General features: G+C 28.3%; 4 protein-coding genes across 8 annotated transcripts; 3 read left to right on the top strand and 1 right to left on the bottom strand.

Annotated features, from left to right (window-relative positions):
• Positions 1 to 1,272: 1,272 nt before the first annotated feature.
• Positions 1,273 to 5,518, top strand: LOC124498524 (beta-hexosaminidase subunit beta). Of its 3 annotated transcripts, none has more exons than XM_047062289.2 (9): positions 1,273 to 2,108; positions 2,183 to 2,402; positions 2,492 to 3,118; positions 3,190 to 3,291; positions 3,412 to 3,550; positions 3,947 to 4,144; positions 4,215 to 4,695; positions 4,802 to 4,918; positions 5,028 to 5,518. In XM_047062289.2, exons 2-9 carry the CDS (start codon positions 2,235 to 2,237, stop codon positions 5,440 to 5,442), a joined length of 2,247 nt encoding a protein of 748 aa, XP_046918245.2. In that variant the 5' UTR covers positions 1,273 to 2,108; positions 2,183 to 2,234; the 3' UTR covers positions 5,443 to 5,518. The 3 variants fall into 3 exon arrangements, with proteins under 3 accessions (XP_046918245.2, XP_075585853.1, XP_075585852.1); XM_075729738.1 differs by having other exon boundaries at positions 1,273 to 2,112; XM_075729737.1 differs by having other exon boundaries at positions 1,273 to 2,118.
• A 447-nt stretch (positions 5,519 to 5,965) lies between these two features.
• On the top strand, positions 5,966 to 6,936 carry LOC124498216 (uncharacterized). The gene is made up of 2 exons (XM_047061940.2): positions 5,966 to 6,414; positions 6,479 to 6,936. The coding sequence occupies exons 1-2, from the start codon at positions 6,099 to 6,101 to the stop codon at positions 6,928 to 6,930; spliced, it is 768 nt and encodes a 255-aa protein (XP_046917896.2). The 5' UTR covers positions 5,966 to 6,098; the 3' UTR covers positions 6,931 to 6,936.
• A 923-nt stretch (positions 6,937 to 7,859) lies between these two features.
• LOC124498394 (cytochrome b5) lies at positions 7,860 to 16,931 on the bottom strand. Of its 3 annotated transcripts, none has more exons than XM_075729735.1 (3): positions 9,234 to 9,363; positions 8,483 to 9,026; positions 7,931 to 8,395 (listed from the first exon to the last, which is right to left on the bottom strand). In XM_075729735.1, the coding sequence occupies exons 2-3, from the start codon at positions 8,912 to 8,914 to the stop codon at positions 8,297 to 8,299; spliced, it is 531 nt and encodes a 176-aa protein (XP_075585850.1). In that variant the 5' UTR covers positions 8,915 to 9,026; positions 9,234 to 9,363; the 3' UTR covers positions 7,931 to 8,296. The 3 variants fall into 3 exon arrangements, with proteins under 3 accessions (XP_046918092.2, XP_075585850.1, XP_075585849.1); XM_075729734.1 differs by lacking the exon at positions 9,234 to 9,363 and adding an exon at positions 16,318 to 16,931 and having other exon boundaries at positions 7,932 to 8,395; XM_047062136.2 differs by lacking the exon at positions 9,234 to 9,363 and having other exon boundaries at positions 7,860 to 8,395; positions 8,483 to 9,199.
• Positions 11,006 to 14,779, top strand: LOC124498393 (uncharacterized). Its single transcript, XM_075729733.1, has 5 exons — positions 11,006 to 11,217; positions 11,314 to 12,110; positions 13,818 to 14,013; positions 14,097 to 14,225; positions 14,318 to 14,779. Exons 2-5 carry the CDS (start codon positions 11,557 to 11,559, stop codon positions 14,426 to 14,428), a joined length of 990 nt encoding a protein of 329 aa, XP_075585848.1. The 5' UTR covers positions 11,006 to 11,217; positions 11,314 to 11,556; the 3' UTR covers positions 14,429 to 14,779.
• Positions 16,932 to 17,971: the final 1,040 nt, after the last annotated feature.

Below are 17,971 nucleotides of genomic sequence, written 5' to 3'. Positions count from 1 at the left end.
TTATTATATGGACCAAGAATTTCAGAATCCATAACATTCTATGGATTTTGAAATTATGTTTTTTTTCTCTTTCTCTTTTACTCTCTTGCTGAACAATGAAATATGAGACTATAAGAACGAAATTCATTTTCATCAACGATGCATCTGTGTGTGCGTGTGTGTGTTTGTATTTGTCTATGTATTTAAAGATTCAGAAAAGTAGAAAAAAAAACTTTCTTGTTTTGTTTCAACATCATCAGTGTGTGTGTGTGTGTGTGGATTAATTTCACTTATTATTATATATAGTTAAACAATGTGTTTTTTTTCCTTTGCAATTTGTTGTGTCTATTAAAAACTGCCATGATGATGATGATGATGACAAAATGTCATCACAATGGATGATAAAAAAGAGAAACAAATTTTTTCGTGACAAATTAACGATGAATGAATGAATGAATGAATGAATTGAATTAACAAGGCTTGTTTTCAATCCTATAATTTGTGTTCTGTTTGTTTGTTTAAATTAATAAAAAAACAAAACACATTCATTTGAAAAAACATAATTATTATATTATATCGATCGTTAATGATGATGATCGATATAAAACGCATTGCCATTAGCATTCGAAAACAATCGATCGATTTCATTGTCAAAACTATTTGTTGTTGTCGTTGTTGTTTTGATAAGAAACAAGAAAGAATTGACCACAAAGTTTGATTGTGAAAACAAAACGAAAACAAAATGAAAAAAAGTTGGCAATGATTTTGTTTGTTTTCGGGGAAAAAAAATAATGATATGTTGTTCAAGATTTAAAAGTAGAAAAAAAAATTGAAATTTAGATTTCAACTAAAAAAAAAATTGTCATCATCATCATCATCATCATATGATGAACATAAGTAATCCTAAAACAGACAGACAGACAGAAGTGAAAAAAAAACAATTTAGAAAATGAACAAAACGTCATCTGAATTGAATTGCAACGACAAAATGAAATATAAAGAAAATTAAAATTCATATATATGATTCTGTTAGAATAGCCGAGAGAGAGAGAGAATCAATATCGTTCATGATGCTTCTCTGTGGAGCTTCGTATCGATTAAAACCTTGAATTGTGATTGATATGATTTGAGTGAATGTAATGTTACATCATGTTGGATGTTCATTATTATATTATTTCTAATTCAATAAAGGAAAAAAAATCAGACTGACCAGCACATAAACATTTGTAATAAAGAGAAAGAAAGGGAAGGCCAATAGTTAACGATGCATGAATAATGATTATGATGATGATGATTATGATGATGACGAGGAGGATAATCATTAGACCACAACAACAACAACAAACAACAGGTTATATGAATTGTTCACTCTCTTACATTGGTTTTTCTATTATTTCAATCAAGTGCTGTTTTTTTTATTGTTGATGCTAACAAGCACCCATGATCATGGTCATTCAATTCGATGGACTATTATACTATACAATATATCCACACTACTAATATATCTGCAATTGGCAAATTTCCATGAATGAAAGAATAACCAAAAAAAAAATTCCATGGATTCCAACAAATCATCATTCATCAATTTCAATACACACATACAACATCAGTGATTGACCCGATTGATGATTGGAATTTTTTTTTTGATCATTTGATAGAAAAAATTTTCCAATAATCGGAAAAATTCTTGTGTGCATTAAATTTTTTTTTCCTGTTAAGTGTTTGATGTTTTGTAACAAAATTTCACAGCCACAAAGCGGCCACAAAAGTAATTAGCACTCAACAAAAAAAAAAGAAAAAAAAAGAAAAGATATCGAATGTTTGTTTTTTTTGTGTGTGCGTGTGCATGTGTGTTTTTTTTCTTCAAACAACCCAAACAAACCATCAATGGATCAAGTGAATGAAAAAAAATCTAAACAAAGTTTGAAATGGAAAATGTGTCTCTCCCTCTCTGTGTGTGTGAATAGAAAACAACAGACTTAATAATAAAAAAAAACCAACCAAAACACAAATAGTGGGCCTATTCTCTTTTTTTTTATTATTCGCCTGGCAAACAAAATTCCATTATTATTATATAACCGAAATTCCAAATTCACCAATTGTTCTTCCGGTTATTCTACAATTTTATTGTGTGTGTGTGTATGTGTGTGTCCAAATTTTAATCTCTGTCATATATATAAACGTTTTTTTTATTTAAATGTAGAATGTTTTTTCAGTAATAAATTTATTCAATTTGAAAATTTATTATACAAAGAATGGAAATGAACAACGGTAACGACAACGATAACGACGATGACGACAATGGACATTACCATTACAATTACAATGTGATGGTAATGATAACGATGTTATTATTATTATTATTATTACTACCGACAATAAAATGTCATCTTGTTTCAGTTAATCCAAAATATCCATTATTGGTATGATGATTATATATGATAATCTTTGAGAATTTCAAATCTGATCAGATTTATTTTTATCATTTTCGTTATACATGTTTGTAAATAAGGAGCCAACATTATCCGGACCTTTATTATGGCCAGAACCGGAACGTTATCTGATTGATAAAAATCATCAACCATATCGTATTCGATTACCGATTAATTTTGAATTGAATAATGATGATGAAAAAAATACAAAACAATTACAGAAATGTGATATCATTGATTATAATCTGAATAAATATCGTTATTTGATCAATAATATGATTGAACATAATAAATATGTTGTGAATAATGATCGAAATTGTCAAACAGAAACAATGATGATGATGAATGATGATAGAAAATTTTTAAATAAAATTGAAATCCATATCGATCGAATTGATTGTGATCAATATCCTGAATTTGTCGATGATACCATCACCACCACCAATGCATCATCAACAAATCATGATGAAAGTTATGAGATTAAAGTTGAAGCTGAAAATGGAAAATGTCGAATCGCATCGAAAACAATATGGGGCATGATTCGAGCATTGGAAACATTTAGTCAATTATTCTATATGGATAAACAGAATTGTATGATCGTAATTGATGTGGTTCAAGTTTGGGATAGGCCAAGATTTCGTTATCGTTCAATAATGATTGATACGGCAAGACATTATCTTCCATTATGGATAATATTACAGAATCTGGTAATAATTATGAATCTTGACAACATAATTACATACTAATCCGATAATTAATATCATCTACTATGAATAAGGATGCAATGGCATATAATAAATTGAATATTCTACATTGGCATATCAATGATGATCAATCATTTCCATTTAAAAGCGATTTGTTTCCAAATATTTCACGTTTGGTATGTATTGTGTGTTTAGTATGTGTGTTTGCATTTAATAATTTGACATCCCATACCGTGATTGAATAATGATGTCGTAAATTTTTTTTTTTTTTTTGGTTTGATTCTCTTTTTTTTCAGGCATCATATAGCAATCGACATGTATATACTAAACATGATATACAGAATATAATCAAACAGGCAAGAATACGTGGTATACAAGTGATTGTCGAATTAAATACACCAGCACATGGTCATTCATTAGCAAAAGTTTTTCCGGGTAAAATAATAATAATAATAATTAACGTTAATGTTTTAAATGTGACAAAGTTACAATATAATGGTCAGTGTATAATATTATCCCTGTAGTAGTGAATGAAAAAGTTTAGAAAAATTTTTTTTACAGAAAAAAATGTGCACAATATTGATACTTGGTTAATTTGAAACTATACACCAAAGTTTTTTTTTGTGTCCATTTTGATAATTTTTTAAATAATGATGATGTTGTTAATTAATGCGTTTAGATACATATTTTTTTCTTTTTTTTTTGCAAATGGCTGATTTGTTAAAAATTTAGTAAAACCATTAAAAACTAAATGGTCACTCTGTTTTTGACATCAACTTAATATTATCAGCATTAATAATAACGTCAATGTTTTTTTCCCCCCTGATGAAGCAATAATGTCCGGATGTAATAATATCCCGGTAGCAACAGCAGCAGCTGCTGCTGCAATGGAAACATTAAATAATCCCAGTAGTAGCCAAAAAATTCACTCAAACATCATCAATCCAAGTTGTGAATTAACATATGAAATTTTGGAACAAATTCTCAATGAAATGCATCATTTATTTCCATCGAATCGAATACATTTAGGTTTGTTTGTTATTATCAATTTAAGATGTATTAGGATTTGATTAATTATTAATCGATTATTATTGATTAGGTATGGACGATGTTTCTTATGAATGTTGGTCAAATGATCCGAATATTCGACAATTTATGGGCGCAAATCGAATGCATTCATTTGAAAAACTTGAACAATATCATCTGGAACGTATGATTAACATAACTACAAAATTGAAATCAAAACCAATCATATGGCAAGATCCATTCGATAAAGATATTCCAATTCCGGCTGGAACTATTGTACAGGTGTGGAAAGATCACCGATTATTGGATGATGATCCACGTGATTGGCAATTTCATGTACAAAAATTATTACGTTTCAATCATACGGTCATTTTATCGTCATGTTATTTCCTGAATCTAATACAATATGGACAAGATTGGAAACAAATCTATGATTGTGATCCACATGATTTCGATGGATTTGATGAACAACAAAAACAAAAATATGTAATCGGTGGTGAAGCCTGTATTTGGGGTGAATATATTGATCAAACAAATTTTATGTCCAGAACTTGGTAGGTCGAATATACTACGAATTACACAATGTCAACAACAATAAAATGATCAATCAATTTAAATTTAATTTTTTTTTCTATTTGATTTAATTTATTCATAATTTAGGCCAAGAGCTTCAGCTATGGCAGAAAGACTTTGGAGTCATATGAATGACAATTCTAATTATGATGATGATGTTATTGTTCATCATCGTTTGGATGGTCATCGTTGCCGTATGTTAGCGTAGGTTTTCATTTTTTTTTTTTTTTTTTGCAAACAAAATGTTTATCCAATTTGTCAAATGCAATTACCGTATTCTGTGATTATTTTTTTTTTTTTTAATTCAATTTAGACGTGGATTGCCGGCACAACCAATATCGACCGGATTCTGTGAACATTTTGATATTTGGCCAAATTTAATGTCATATTCAAATGGTGAAATGCAAACTTTATTCGACAACGATTTTTTGAACAACAATAACAACAATAATAATTCTACCAAAATGTTACAAGAATTTCTATTGATGGCTAAACATGAACAAAATATGAATATAGAACATAATTATGGCAATAATAAGAATCATTATGATGATGATGATGATGATGATGTTGATTGTTCACTTGAGAATAATGAAGAAAACAATAAATTAATTATGAACCATCATCATCATAATGCTAGTGATAAGTTCACTTGTTCACTATTGTCACCGATTCCATTGATAATGATAATATTCTATTATTATGTTGTACATTTATTTTATTTATAACGAAACCATTCATATTTTACAGTAAATAAATAAATAAAGTGCCTGCATTGTATACAATTGAATTGAAAGAAAAAAACAATGAACAGTCGATATCATCATTTCATTCGCATATATCTCGAATGGAATCGTGATATATGGTGAGAAAAAATTTTTTCTTGAAAATTCAATTCTTGACTGATTCTCTTAGCACAACAATCTAATTAAATTGCAAAACACGGCGCTACTGTTGTGCATTGTTAATGTATCGTTTTATTTATGTTTTGATTCAATATTTCTTCTGGTTTTTTTTGTTGTTTGTTTTTGTTTGTCGAAATAGCCTAATGATTATCAATATTGGTTGTAGACGATGATGTTTTCAATGAAATTCTTCAACTTTCCACTGTGAATTTTTTCTTATATTTTTATCGGGTTAAGAAAGAACAAAAATATTCTGTTTACAATTTTTTTTTTTTTTGATCAACAATAAAATAGAACGTACACGATTGGAATTATTAATAAAATTCGGATGAATGAAAATTGAAATTCCAAACAAACAAACAAAAAAATTGATTTATCCATTTTTGGTTTTAGTAATTGTTGATTGTTGTTGTATTGAAATAGCTTAAAATCGAATCAATTTGATCAATAGATTCGATATTCGAATTTGTAACGAATTCATGAACAAACAAAGACCAAATTTTGTGAGAAATTTCTCCATAATGATGATGATCATGATGATAACAATGGCTTTTGGTCAAAATGATGATGATCATGATGAATATTTTGATCAAAATTGTCATCTAACAATCAATGGTACAAAGAACTGTGATTCAGATCACAATGAAACATTTGTACATATCGGTGGTTTAGGAACATATCCATCCATGAATATAAATGTTTGGGAAACAAAACAAAATCAATCATCATTAACATTTATTGTATGGATTGGTTTCGTCATTATGTTGTCGATATTTATTTTCTTTTCAATCTATTGTAAGTTTATAATTAATCAATCGAATGAATTAATCAATAATTAAATCCATTTCATTTCATATAGTATTATATGTTCCAAGGAAAGATACATCATCACCACATCGAAAAAACAGATATAAAAATAATCAAGGTAAAACACTCAATACAATGGATACAACGGTTTATAGTAAAAAATTGGCAATGTTTAATCCAAATATTGTACGTACATCAATACGTCATAGTGATATACATGGTATCACGGAATTTGGTTCCACAACATCTGAATCAATACAATCATTTAAATCGAATGAAGATAATATTAGTATGAAACGACAACAACAACAACAACAATATCAACAAATGGATCATGGACCAATACGTTCACCACCGGATTTTGGCCAAGATCATCAACAATTCTATAATTCATTGGGTGGTGGATTCATTGTACGACATGATCTAAATAAACAACAACAACAACAGCAGCAGCAACAGCAACAATTTCCGTTGGTGAAAAAAATATCCGAACAACAAAACTAAGATAAGTCAAATAAAAAATCACCAAGGTCGTTGGTGAATTTTTTTTTTTTTTTTTTAAAAAGAAAAATTCATTGTTTTTTTCCATATACAGAAATAATAATAAGAATGGAAAATGATTTCCCAAGACAATTTTTTTTCTGTATTTTATTCACTATTGTCCTGATAAAAATATTTTTTGTTTCTTCACTAGAATTTTTACCTGAACTGTGAAAATACATTTTTTTTGCATACCGACCAAACAAAAAGAAGGCAGAAAGGAAGTGTGAATGTGTTATTGTGTCATTTCAATACTGTATTTGTTTTCTGAAATGGTTGTAAAATTAAAAAAAAATTGTTTTCCAGTAAATAATGTACAGAAAATTTACTATTGTTATATATGTATCTGATGATGATCCATTTAGTCGATAATAATAATAGAAAAAAAATTCTAAAAATAGTTTTCGTTAAAAAAGGTTATCTTTAATGCCAAGATTCTAACAAAAAAAAAATTTGATAGAATCTGTTTATATTGTCATTTTGAATGACACAGTGAATGAATGGTAGAAAAAAAAATTAGATAACATTTTTCCATTCATTCTAATGGATAAAATGTTTTGATTCAAATGAATAGAAGAATGAAAAAAAAGAATATGTCTGGTTCATCAATTCAATGAATCTCTTGAATAAATTATTGAAAAAAAAATTCTCCAATTTTGAATGAATTTTATTTCTGTATCCGGAATATTCATCAATATTTTATTCTCTTTTAACGGTGGTATTCTTTTTTTTTTTTTTTGGATTCAGATTCACCAAACACAAGACAATCTGTTTTGTGTCATAAAATATTTTACTTGTAAATAGAGAGAAAATAATGATGAATGTGAATGTGTATTTGTAATAAAAATCGATCATTTGTCGTTTACAATTTCTGAATAATTTAACCATTTAAAGAAAAGAAAACATCATCACATTGAATTGATAATGTTTTCGAGTTTTTTTTTATTTCAAAATATTTTCATTCTGGCGTTATTATTATTTTTTTTACATGGTTCATTAACTGTCTTTTTTTCTGAATTTTGAAAATAAATTTACGACACACAATGAGATTAAAATATAGGAATTTATGGAATATTCTTATTTTTTTCAATGAAAAAAAACTTGAATGATAATAATGACAATAATTCTTTTTCATGTTTGATTTGAATTAAATGTGTATGTGTGTGTGTGTTTATTAAATACAGAAAAATGAAAAAAATGATAATGTTGAATATTTGACATGATGATGTTTGATGATTTTTTTTAATTCGAACCTGAATGATAATAATAATAGCACGATTGTTGTATAGTGAATACAAATAATTTATTATTCGTCCATCGTTTTTATGGGCTATAAACCTTTTGAAGGTTGTGGTGAACTTCCATATATACTACTACTGTTACTATCATTCGTATTCGAACGGCTACGGCTCCAATAAACACGTTCATTCTATTGTGAATCATAAAAAAAATGTTTTAATTAATAAAAAAATTTCAAATACAAAAAAAAAATAATATCATCAAATGATTAATTTACCTCAATTAGTATTCCAATAAGATATTTATCAAGCATATCATATGCATCTTGACTATGACGACTACCACGAAATACTAATGTAGCATCACGTCCAGCATGTTCCATAACTATATATTGTCCACCGGGATGTTCATCTAAAAATTCAGTTATATCATAAACAAGATCTTCAACGACTACCCAACAATCATTTGTTTGCCAATGTTCTGATACTTGAGCTAATGTATATTCAGGTAGATTTGAATATTTTTCATCATTCGATGATTGTTTTGATTTGATTGCTGATTTTGTTTGATCCAATGGCCATATGCTTGATTTGGCAAGACTCCAAACATCAGATGATGATGATGATGATGATGATGAAGATGATGATGGTGGTGGTGGTGATACACCGGTAGTCACCGTATTCATTAATGATTGTATTAATTCAAGCATTTTTTATTATTATGGTGGATGTGAAATTGTTGATTTTTTTTCGAGATTTGATAATTGAAAAGAAAAAATTTGATGATAAAGATGATGAAAATTTTTTTTTTTTTGTTCAGATCTAAATTGGCATTGGAGATTGTAAAAGAGAAAACAAAGTTGATTATTAGTCTTTTTTTTTATTTGTTCACTTTTTGTGCTCGTGTGTGTGTGTGTGTGTGTTTGAAGTATTTGTCGATTTGAATGAATGAAAATTTTGTCCAAAAAATCCACATTTATATACCCCATAAACATTTCATTTTTTTTTCTCTCTCTCTCATTCGCAGACCTCGAATTACATCGAACCATATTATCAATAATGATGAAATTGAGCAATGATCATCACAAGTGATTATGATTAAGATATATAGGACTATGATCGATGATTATTCTCCAAATCATTGATCGATCAATCGATTGATCGATAACATATATATATATATTTGAAATTGAAAAAAAAAAATTTTTTTTTTTGAACAACAGCCAGACCAGTCAAGTCATTTATAATGATAAGAAACAAAAACAAAACAAAATCAAAGAAGAAACAAAAAAAATAAGTGCCAATTTGTAAATATTTGATTTGATCTTGTATAGATTATTATGTTTTCAAACAAACAAACAAACAAACAAAATTTCAAATCAGGCAAATATGTTTTTTTTCTAATATCAAAAAAAAAAAAAAAAAAAAAAATACGAAAATGCTGGAAAACACTGATGATCCTATATGATGTTGATGATGTAATTTCCGGCTGAAATGTTTGTCATTTATTGATCCTTTTTTTTCGGCAAAAAAAATAATGAAAAATTTCTGAATCGTTTTTTTTTCTTCACAATGCCCTTTGATTTGTTGTATGATGTTTGTTCAATTGAAACGAACAAATCTTATCATCTTATACACATGACAAAAACAATGAAACAAAAAGGATGATTCGACTTTTTGACTTTATAGAATTTACCGAATCACACACATACATACATATATGAATGACACACATATAAATATGTGTGTGTGTGTGTATGTGATATAACTATTGCTATTCTTCAAGGTTCGTTTGTTTTTTTTTTTTTTTTTTTTTTGCTTGTCAAAATAAAATGTCATAAACAAAGAAAAATACGCAAACATCATCATCATCATCATCGGCAATCTAGAATCTAGAATCTAGATTATTATTATGTGATTAAAATAGAGTCATCAATTCTTCAACACAAAAAAAACAACAAAACAATAGAGAATCACTTTCACACACACACACACACGTACAATAATATATCACCGACATAAATATCATCACTTCCGAATTTGGATAGATATTCTTATAATACTTTGAAGTTTGTGTTTTTTGATTATATGTGTGATGTTTATCATCAGATCGATTCTGTCAGTAAGTCAGTCTTTTTGTTGATTAATGTCAACAAACATTCAAGTTAATTGAATCTCAATTCATATCATCAATTGTCATTGTGCGTATTGTGGTGCATTGCATTATGTTCTAATCTAAACATGACGAAAGAAAGATAAATCATAATTTCTGCTAAACTAAGCATCCATTGATCAATTGAATGTCTGTTTGTCTGCCAACAAGTACAAATTCCAATATATGACTATGGCGATTTTTTCGTTGGTTTTATGCTTACATCCGTAAAATTAACAAAGAGAAAAAAAAATTGAACAACCATAATAATAATGATGATGATTGGTGATGAATCTTCTTACTAACCCTTTTTTTTCTTCTTAAGAGGATAATCCAGATAACTTGATTATTTTATTATTGCACAAGAAAACAAACATTCACACCCACACACACACAGAATTAATGTCAGTTGTTGTGTAGTGTAGAAGCATAGTATATTTGACGTCAGTCAAAAAAAAAAACTTTAAACAGCGTCGTGTGATTCTTTATTTCTGATGCTATCGTTGTTGTTGTTGTTGTTGTTGAAAATAAAACGCCCGATGTTCAAAGCCAAGAACAACGAAACAAAACAAAACCGCAAACAAAACAGAAGAATCGTTCGGGAAATATATATGTATATAAATATTCTTATTCTCAAGGTGATATTTTTCCGTTTTGTCTTGATTTTCAAAGTAAAATGAATTTGCTTTTCACTCTTTTGTCGTTTTAGACGTCATTCATTATAATCACTTGACTTTAATATTCTGGCTGAATTTTTTTTCACTTTTTTTTCTTCTCTCATTCACTATAATATAACGTGTGTGTGTGTGTGTGTGTGTGTTTGTGTTGTGATAATAATCTAGTGGGTAGCAAGTAATAAAAGTAAAAGCAAAATTTATCGTCATTTTGTTATGTGAAAATTTTGTTTGTTTGTGCGTGTAGATGCTTAATAATGAAGTGTTGATTTTATTTCCGTAGAAATACTAGAATTCATAGCAGAAAAAAAAATCGTATCGACCATTTTTGACTACACAATTCATCTTAATAATCGTCGTCGAAGAGAAGCATTCAAAAACAACCTTGTTAAAGTTTTTCTTGTTGTTGTTGTTGTTGTTGTTGCCGTTGTTGTCAAGTTTAGATATATAGAATTTAAATTTAAAATTTCAGTGTACGTTCTTTTTGTCATTGATAATTTCATCATCAAATTGTGTATTGTTTTAAATGGCACCAAAATTTGCTCCAAAAGTTTGGAAACGACCATATACAAGTATCTATAACGATAATTATCGTTATGGAAATTCATTGTATTCGGATGCAGTTGATGAAATTGAACGTAAATATAATGAAGCATTGGCTCGTACTAGTTTTCGTCGTGATCGACCTGATTTAGGATTATCAACTTTTGCCGATAGTCAATTGATGGGTGAATCAGTGGCAAGAAATTTACGTACACAGGCAGCAAATGATTCATTATCGAATGAATTAACACGAACATTGTCAACAGAACGTGTTAATAGTTATCTTGAAGGTAGTGAACGACGTGCACATTCAGCTGCATTGGCATCATCGCCATCATTCGATTCATATTATTCATCACGTCAATTGGATCGTTTGAATTCAGAGCTAGAAGATAGCCGTCTACGACGATCCGCATCACGACGATCAATGTCAAGACGACCGGAATCAGCTTATTATACACGACAATCATCATATGAAATGTCAACATTAAACGATGATGTTGGTAAACCACGTGATTCATTCTGGATGGAACGATGGTATAAAAATTCATTGCGAAAAGTTCAAAATGATCTTTATCCTGCACAGCTATTCAAAGCAATGATGCTTGTTTAAAATTTTCAAATTTTTTTTCTGTTGATTTTTGAATTTCAAAACAGAAAATAGCTTCCGCTTTCTTACACGACGACAACAACAACAATTACAACAAAAAAATTATGAATTTTTCAACAAATTTCCTGTTCATCAACGATTACGAATTAAGTGATAACATGAAAGCTAAGCTATTGATTAATCAACCAAATCATTCTATAATTCAGATCCAAAAAAAAAACAGATACAATTTACAAATTGAAACGCAAATTCTTGTCACATACAAATATTATTTTCAAAAAATATGAAATTCTCGTGCTCAATTAAACTGTCACACTATTTTCTCTATCTCTCTCTCTCTGGTCTCATATAAATCAATTTTTCTCTATGTGTGTGTGTGTGTGTTTCTATAAGATGATGATGATTATAAACCATTCAAGATTGGACCAAATGAAACGACAGAAAAAAAACGAAACCGATACAACTACTATTGATGACAGCAGATAAAAAAAAATATTATTGCTATGAAACTAACTGAATAAAATTAAAACGAAAAAAAACCAGAAAAATTCAATAATTTAGCCAAGAATTCTAAGATGAATAATTCTTTTGAAAAAAAAAATTTCTCCACTTCTTCATATTTGTTTTGCTCGGAAATGTGATTCCAAAAATAAAACGACAACGAAGAATATGATGATGATGGTAATGTTTATTTCATTTTTTCGCATCATCATCATCATCATCGAGGTCGACTGTTGTTTTTAACATCATCAATGAATGAAGACGGAGAATATAGAATAGTTTGTTAGTTGATTTTTTTTCTCTATTTCTAACAACATGAAAATTTAATGAAATTTTAGAATAGCAAAAAAAAAAAATAAATTCTTTAGCAACAGAATCAGTCATTCTGTATTAGTAACGGTACTATCAATCGGCAGTATGTTTTCTCTACTCATTTTATTTATGTGTTATGTAATTTTTCTTAGATCTTTTTTCACTCTCTCTATCATTCATTGCTGTCATTGCAATCATTTTTTTTCATCATCAATTCTGTCAAAAATGAGAAAAAAAACAATTATACTCATTCGTTATTTCTAGGCCAGAATTTGAGTCGAAATATTTTGTGATTCCCCCCCAAAAAAAACTTGGCAAAAAGTCAAATTTCATTTATGATTTTTCAAAAAAAAAAAAAAAATCATCCATGAATTATGATTATTGATAATTGAGTCAAAAATTTTGTTTTTTTTCTGGATTCTGAAGAAAAAAAAATTGACATCATTATCAATGAAAAAAAAATCAAATTCAAAACATAATCTTCATATATGGAATTTTAATCTCTATGCTAACAAAATTCAGCCCAAAACTTAAAATCCAAATTCATTCTTCATGGAAATTTTTATATCTCTCTTGTTTTTTTCCAATGAAAATGAGTTCATTACCAGTTATTATTATTATTATTGCGATGTCTTTCCAATGAAGAGATTATGATTTTGTTGTTGTTTTTGTTGTTGTTGTTGTTGTTGTTGTCGTCGTTGTTTGTTGATGCTTTTTTTTGACCAAATAACAATTCTATATGAAGAAAACCCAAATATAGCTCAAAATACACTAAGTTGATTTGTTTTCACTTTCTTTCTTTCTTTCTTTCTCGAAAACAGCAATGAATTATTGAAAGAAGTTGAACTAGTACGTTTGGATCTAAATGAATCGGCTAATAAAATCAAACAAGAACAGGCAGTGTTGAAGGGTAAAACGGATCGTGAAGTAACCGATCTAATGATTACTATTGAAGATCAAGATCGTCAGTTGAATGATTTGCAAAAACAATTACGTAAACAAGCGAAACAAGTTTCGGTAAGTGCAAAAAAAGAAAAGAAAAATAAAAAAGAAAAACCGATTGATCATCATAGGATTTTCATTTTAAAATTTTTATATAGGATATATCGCTTGAATTGCAAGCATCACAACGACAATATCAAGATGTTAATGAACAATTGGGACAATCACAGAAACGTTGTCTAAATCTTCATCATGAATTGGAAGAGATGAAAAATAATCTGGAAAAGGTTTATTATTATTATTATTCGATATATATATGCAAATTCAAATTGATCAGTAACGATTTTTTTTTCTTTTTCATACCCCACATATATACTAGTCACATATCTATACATCGTTTGCAAAAGAATTGAGTAAATCAACATCAACTATGCAAATGCCTGAACATTATAATGTAAAACGTGATCCAAGATTTCAATTGATGGAATAAAATGAAATGAAATGAATAACATGCATACATGAATAGCAAAAGAATCGTGAACAATACAGAAAAAAAACCAATAATTTAAACTGGAACAACAGGAATATACGAATATATAATAAATTCTTGTCAACTGCCACATTTAGAAATTGACATCTTTAACTAATTTTACTTTCATTTGACGAAAAAAAAAACAAAAATCTAATATATCCTTATTTATTTATTTTAATTTGAAAATTATATTTCAACCACCAGCACCACCACCACCACCACCATCAGAAAAAAAAGAAACCTCCACCCTAACCATGAATAGTGTTTATGATTTGTGAAATTTGATTAAATTGCACCTAACACCCAAAACACATATATAAAAGTTTTCATCATCAATGTGTTTATCTAGCAAAAGAAAAAGAGAGAGAATTGAATGAAAATGAGATGAAAATGTCATGTTTATATTATTATTTGTCGTTTTCACTGAGAAAATCTAACCACAATCAATGACATGTTGTTGAATATGTTTGTTTGTTGAATAATCCCAATGATTCGTTGTCGTCGTCGTTGTCGTTGTTGTTGTTGTTGTTGTTCAATTGCAAGGGCAATTAGATATCAAAATCAATAATGATGATCATGATGATGATTTGTAAGCAATATCATTGATGGTGATCAATGATATTGTTGATCAACGAAAAAAAAAAAGATTTTTTGAAAAAGATTGATGAAATAAATAGAAATATATCAAATTGTTTTGTTGGATTTTGCATCGATCATCAAACCATGAACGGAGAAAAATACCAAATATTGAATAGACTGAAAAAACGCGTGCATCTCGCTCTTTGATACTAGAAATAATTGACAAATAATAAACCAAATATATGTTGAAAAAATTTTTTTATTTTCAATTTTTGTTTTATGGTCGTCATTGTGTATGTGGACTACAGAACACAACAGAAGAAAAATCACGCCATTTTCATTTCTATTTGTTCACTAATTATAACAGTGAACAAATAGAAAAAAAAATGATATGATATACAACAATTTTTTCTGTTCATTTTGAAAAAAAACACATCTACTGTTGTCGAGGCTTTTTCAATTTGGTATTTTTGAATTAATATAATGATGATGATGATGATGTGATGTGATTGATTATCATTGATCCAACACACCAACATCTATCAACATCTACATCGAACAGAAACAAACAAAAAAAAATTGACGATTGAATTTTGTTCACTTTTCTCTTTTTTTTCCAATGTTGGAAAAAAACCAATACCTATTTGAATTAAATCATTTTGAATGAAATTTGAATAAAGAATCGATTTCATTCGTTATTTATATTCATCCATATATAAATGAATATGGATCGATATTTGGTCGATAAATGGCAATAAAAATGTACTTGAAAACGTGAAAATAATATTGATGATAAACAGAAAAAAACACAAACAAACAAACAAACAACTATCGTTAAACATACATTAAATCTATGATTTCCGGTCGATGTTTAAATTATTGTTATAAACCAATTTTTAAACATACAACATTACATATACATGTTAATGACATCAATATAATCGATATTGATAACATGTCGAATGTCACGTCGTCGACGTCGTCGTTGTTGTCGTCGCCATTGTCGCGACATTTAACATTCTAACTAATATATGAGGATTTATTTTGGATCGAAAATTGCTTTCAGGCTACTTGTTTATTTTGCCAAAAAAAAAAAAAATATAGGCCATTAGGTAATATATCATCATCAGCATCAGACAGACAGAATTCAGAATTCAGAATAATTCAACTCAACAATTATCACAAACACACAATATGGATTTTTTTTTCTTTGGCTAAGAAAATTTTCTTCAATAATAAAAGATACATAATACAAGAAGAGGACTTACAATTTTTTTTGATAGCCACAATAGTCAAGGAACGAATTTCCGTAATTTTGTAAGAGAATGTTATCTTCTTGAATATCTTCTTTTTTTTCCCGTTGTTGTGGACAATATATTGTTATATAATAATTATATATGTGCGAATGAAAAAAAAACGAAAACGAAAACCAAACGATTATGTTTGATCAGTAGTTATTATTATTATAGTTATAGTTATTAATATTAACAATATTATTAATTGCTGTATTAACGTCAATGATGTTCGTTTTGTTGAAATAGTAATATGATTGGTTGATAATAATGATAATGATGATATCGATAAATACATCGAAAAATTGGATATTTTTCTTCTTTTTACTATTTGATGATGCATAAAAATTTTCTTCTTTCCAATATTGGAATATTGATTCAGCAAATTCAGCGTAATATAATCAGCGATTTAAAAAAAAACAACAACAACAACAGCGATTCCGGATATACGATTCTAAATTGAAATGGACAACAGCTGCACACATCCAAACGCACACACACACACAGGCAGACAGGCAGACAGACAGGCACAAAAGCAAAAGGTTTCAAAAATTTCTGAAATCTTTGATTGCTTGATGATTCTTGAATGATTCAAAATTTACTATCTACGCGAGTTTTTATAACCAATCAACGGAAAACCTTGTTGCGGTCGCTGCCACCATTGACAATGAGATAAAATGAGGAGTCAACTACTAGTGTGTTCATTTCATTTCATAAAAGAGGGCTGTATACATCCGACACACACACACACACACTTGTAGTAGAGAGTCTCTCTTGTTCTTGAACTATTTTGTCTGTTTTTGATATATTCAATTTTAATTTAAACTAACTAAAACTACACTTTGTTTCATGATGAAAACACCACTACATGGATAGAAAAAGAGAGAGAGAGAGAGAAAATGAGAGAATTATAATATTAAATCTGATCTGATCTGATCTGATATGAATATGTGTGTTGTATATGACATTTGTAATGAATGACGTCGATAAAATGCAAAAATTGTCAATGCATAGAGAGAGAGAGAGATAAAAGAGAAAATTTATCATTTATATTGGGGTAAATTATTGTAATATGGTACGTTTTTTTCACGTGAATATTTCATGTACAATATCTAGTAATTGCATCAGAATAATTTTAAATATTAAAATATAAAATTCTATTGAACATCCAACACTTTTCCTAGACGGAAATCTTATCAAACAATCAGGTTCTCGAATAGCCTGAGGTTGTTGTTGTTTTTGATATTCAATATGTGTTTTTTTTGTGTGTGTGTGTGTGTTTGTTTGTTCGATATGGAGATTCCGCCGGAATTATGGTCATCTGATGATTTTGATTCCATCTAAATGATGATAAATGATGGATCTGGATATCTAAAAAATGGAATGTTTCCTCGAATGAAAAAAAAAAGAAAAATGAAATTTTTCTTTTTTCAGTAAACAAAATTTGTTGATGAACTTTTCGCGGTTAAATTGACCTTTTTTTACACAAAATCAAATGATCACTGCATGATTCATATAGTTTATCATTTATAAGTGATGATGTTGATACTATGCTTCTTTCAAAAAATTTTTGACTTTTCATTTCATAATTGAAAAGAATGACCGCCATTACCATTTTCTATGCATGGTT

Source organism: Dermatophagoides farinae, chromosome 3, assembly GCF_024713945.1.
Source record: "Dermatophagoides farinae isolate YC_2012a chromosome 3, ASM2471394v1, whole genome shotgun sequence".
NCBI classification, from domain to species: Eukaryota; Metazoa; Arthropoda; class Arachnida; order Sarcoptiformes; family Pyroglyphidae; genus Dermatophagoides; species Dermatophagoides farinae.
The sequence above is the reverse complement of the archived record's forward strand: the minus strand, read 5'-3'. Positions and strand labels throughout refer to the sequence as shown.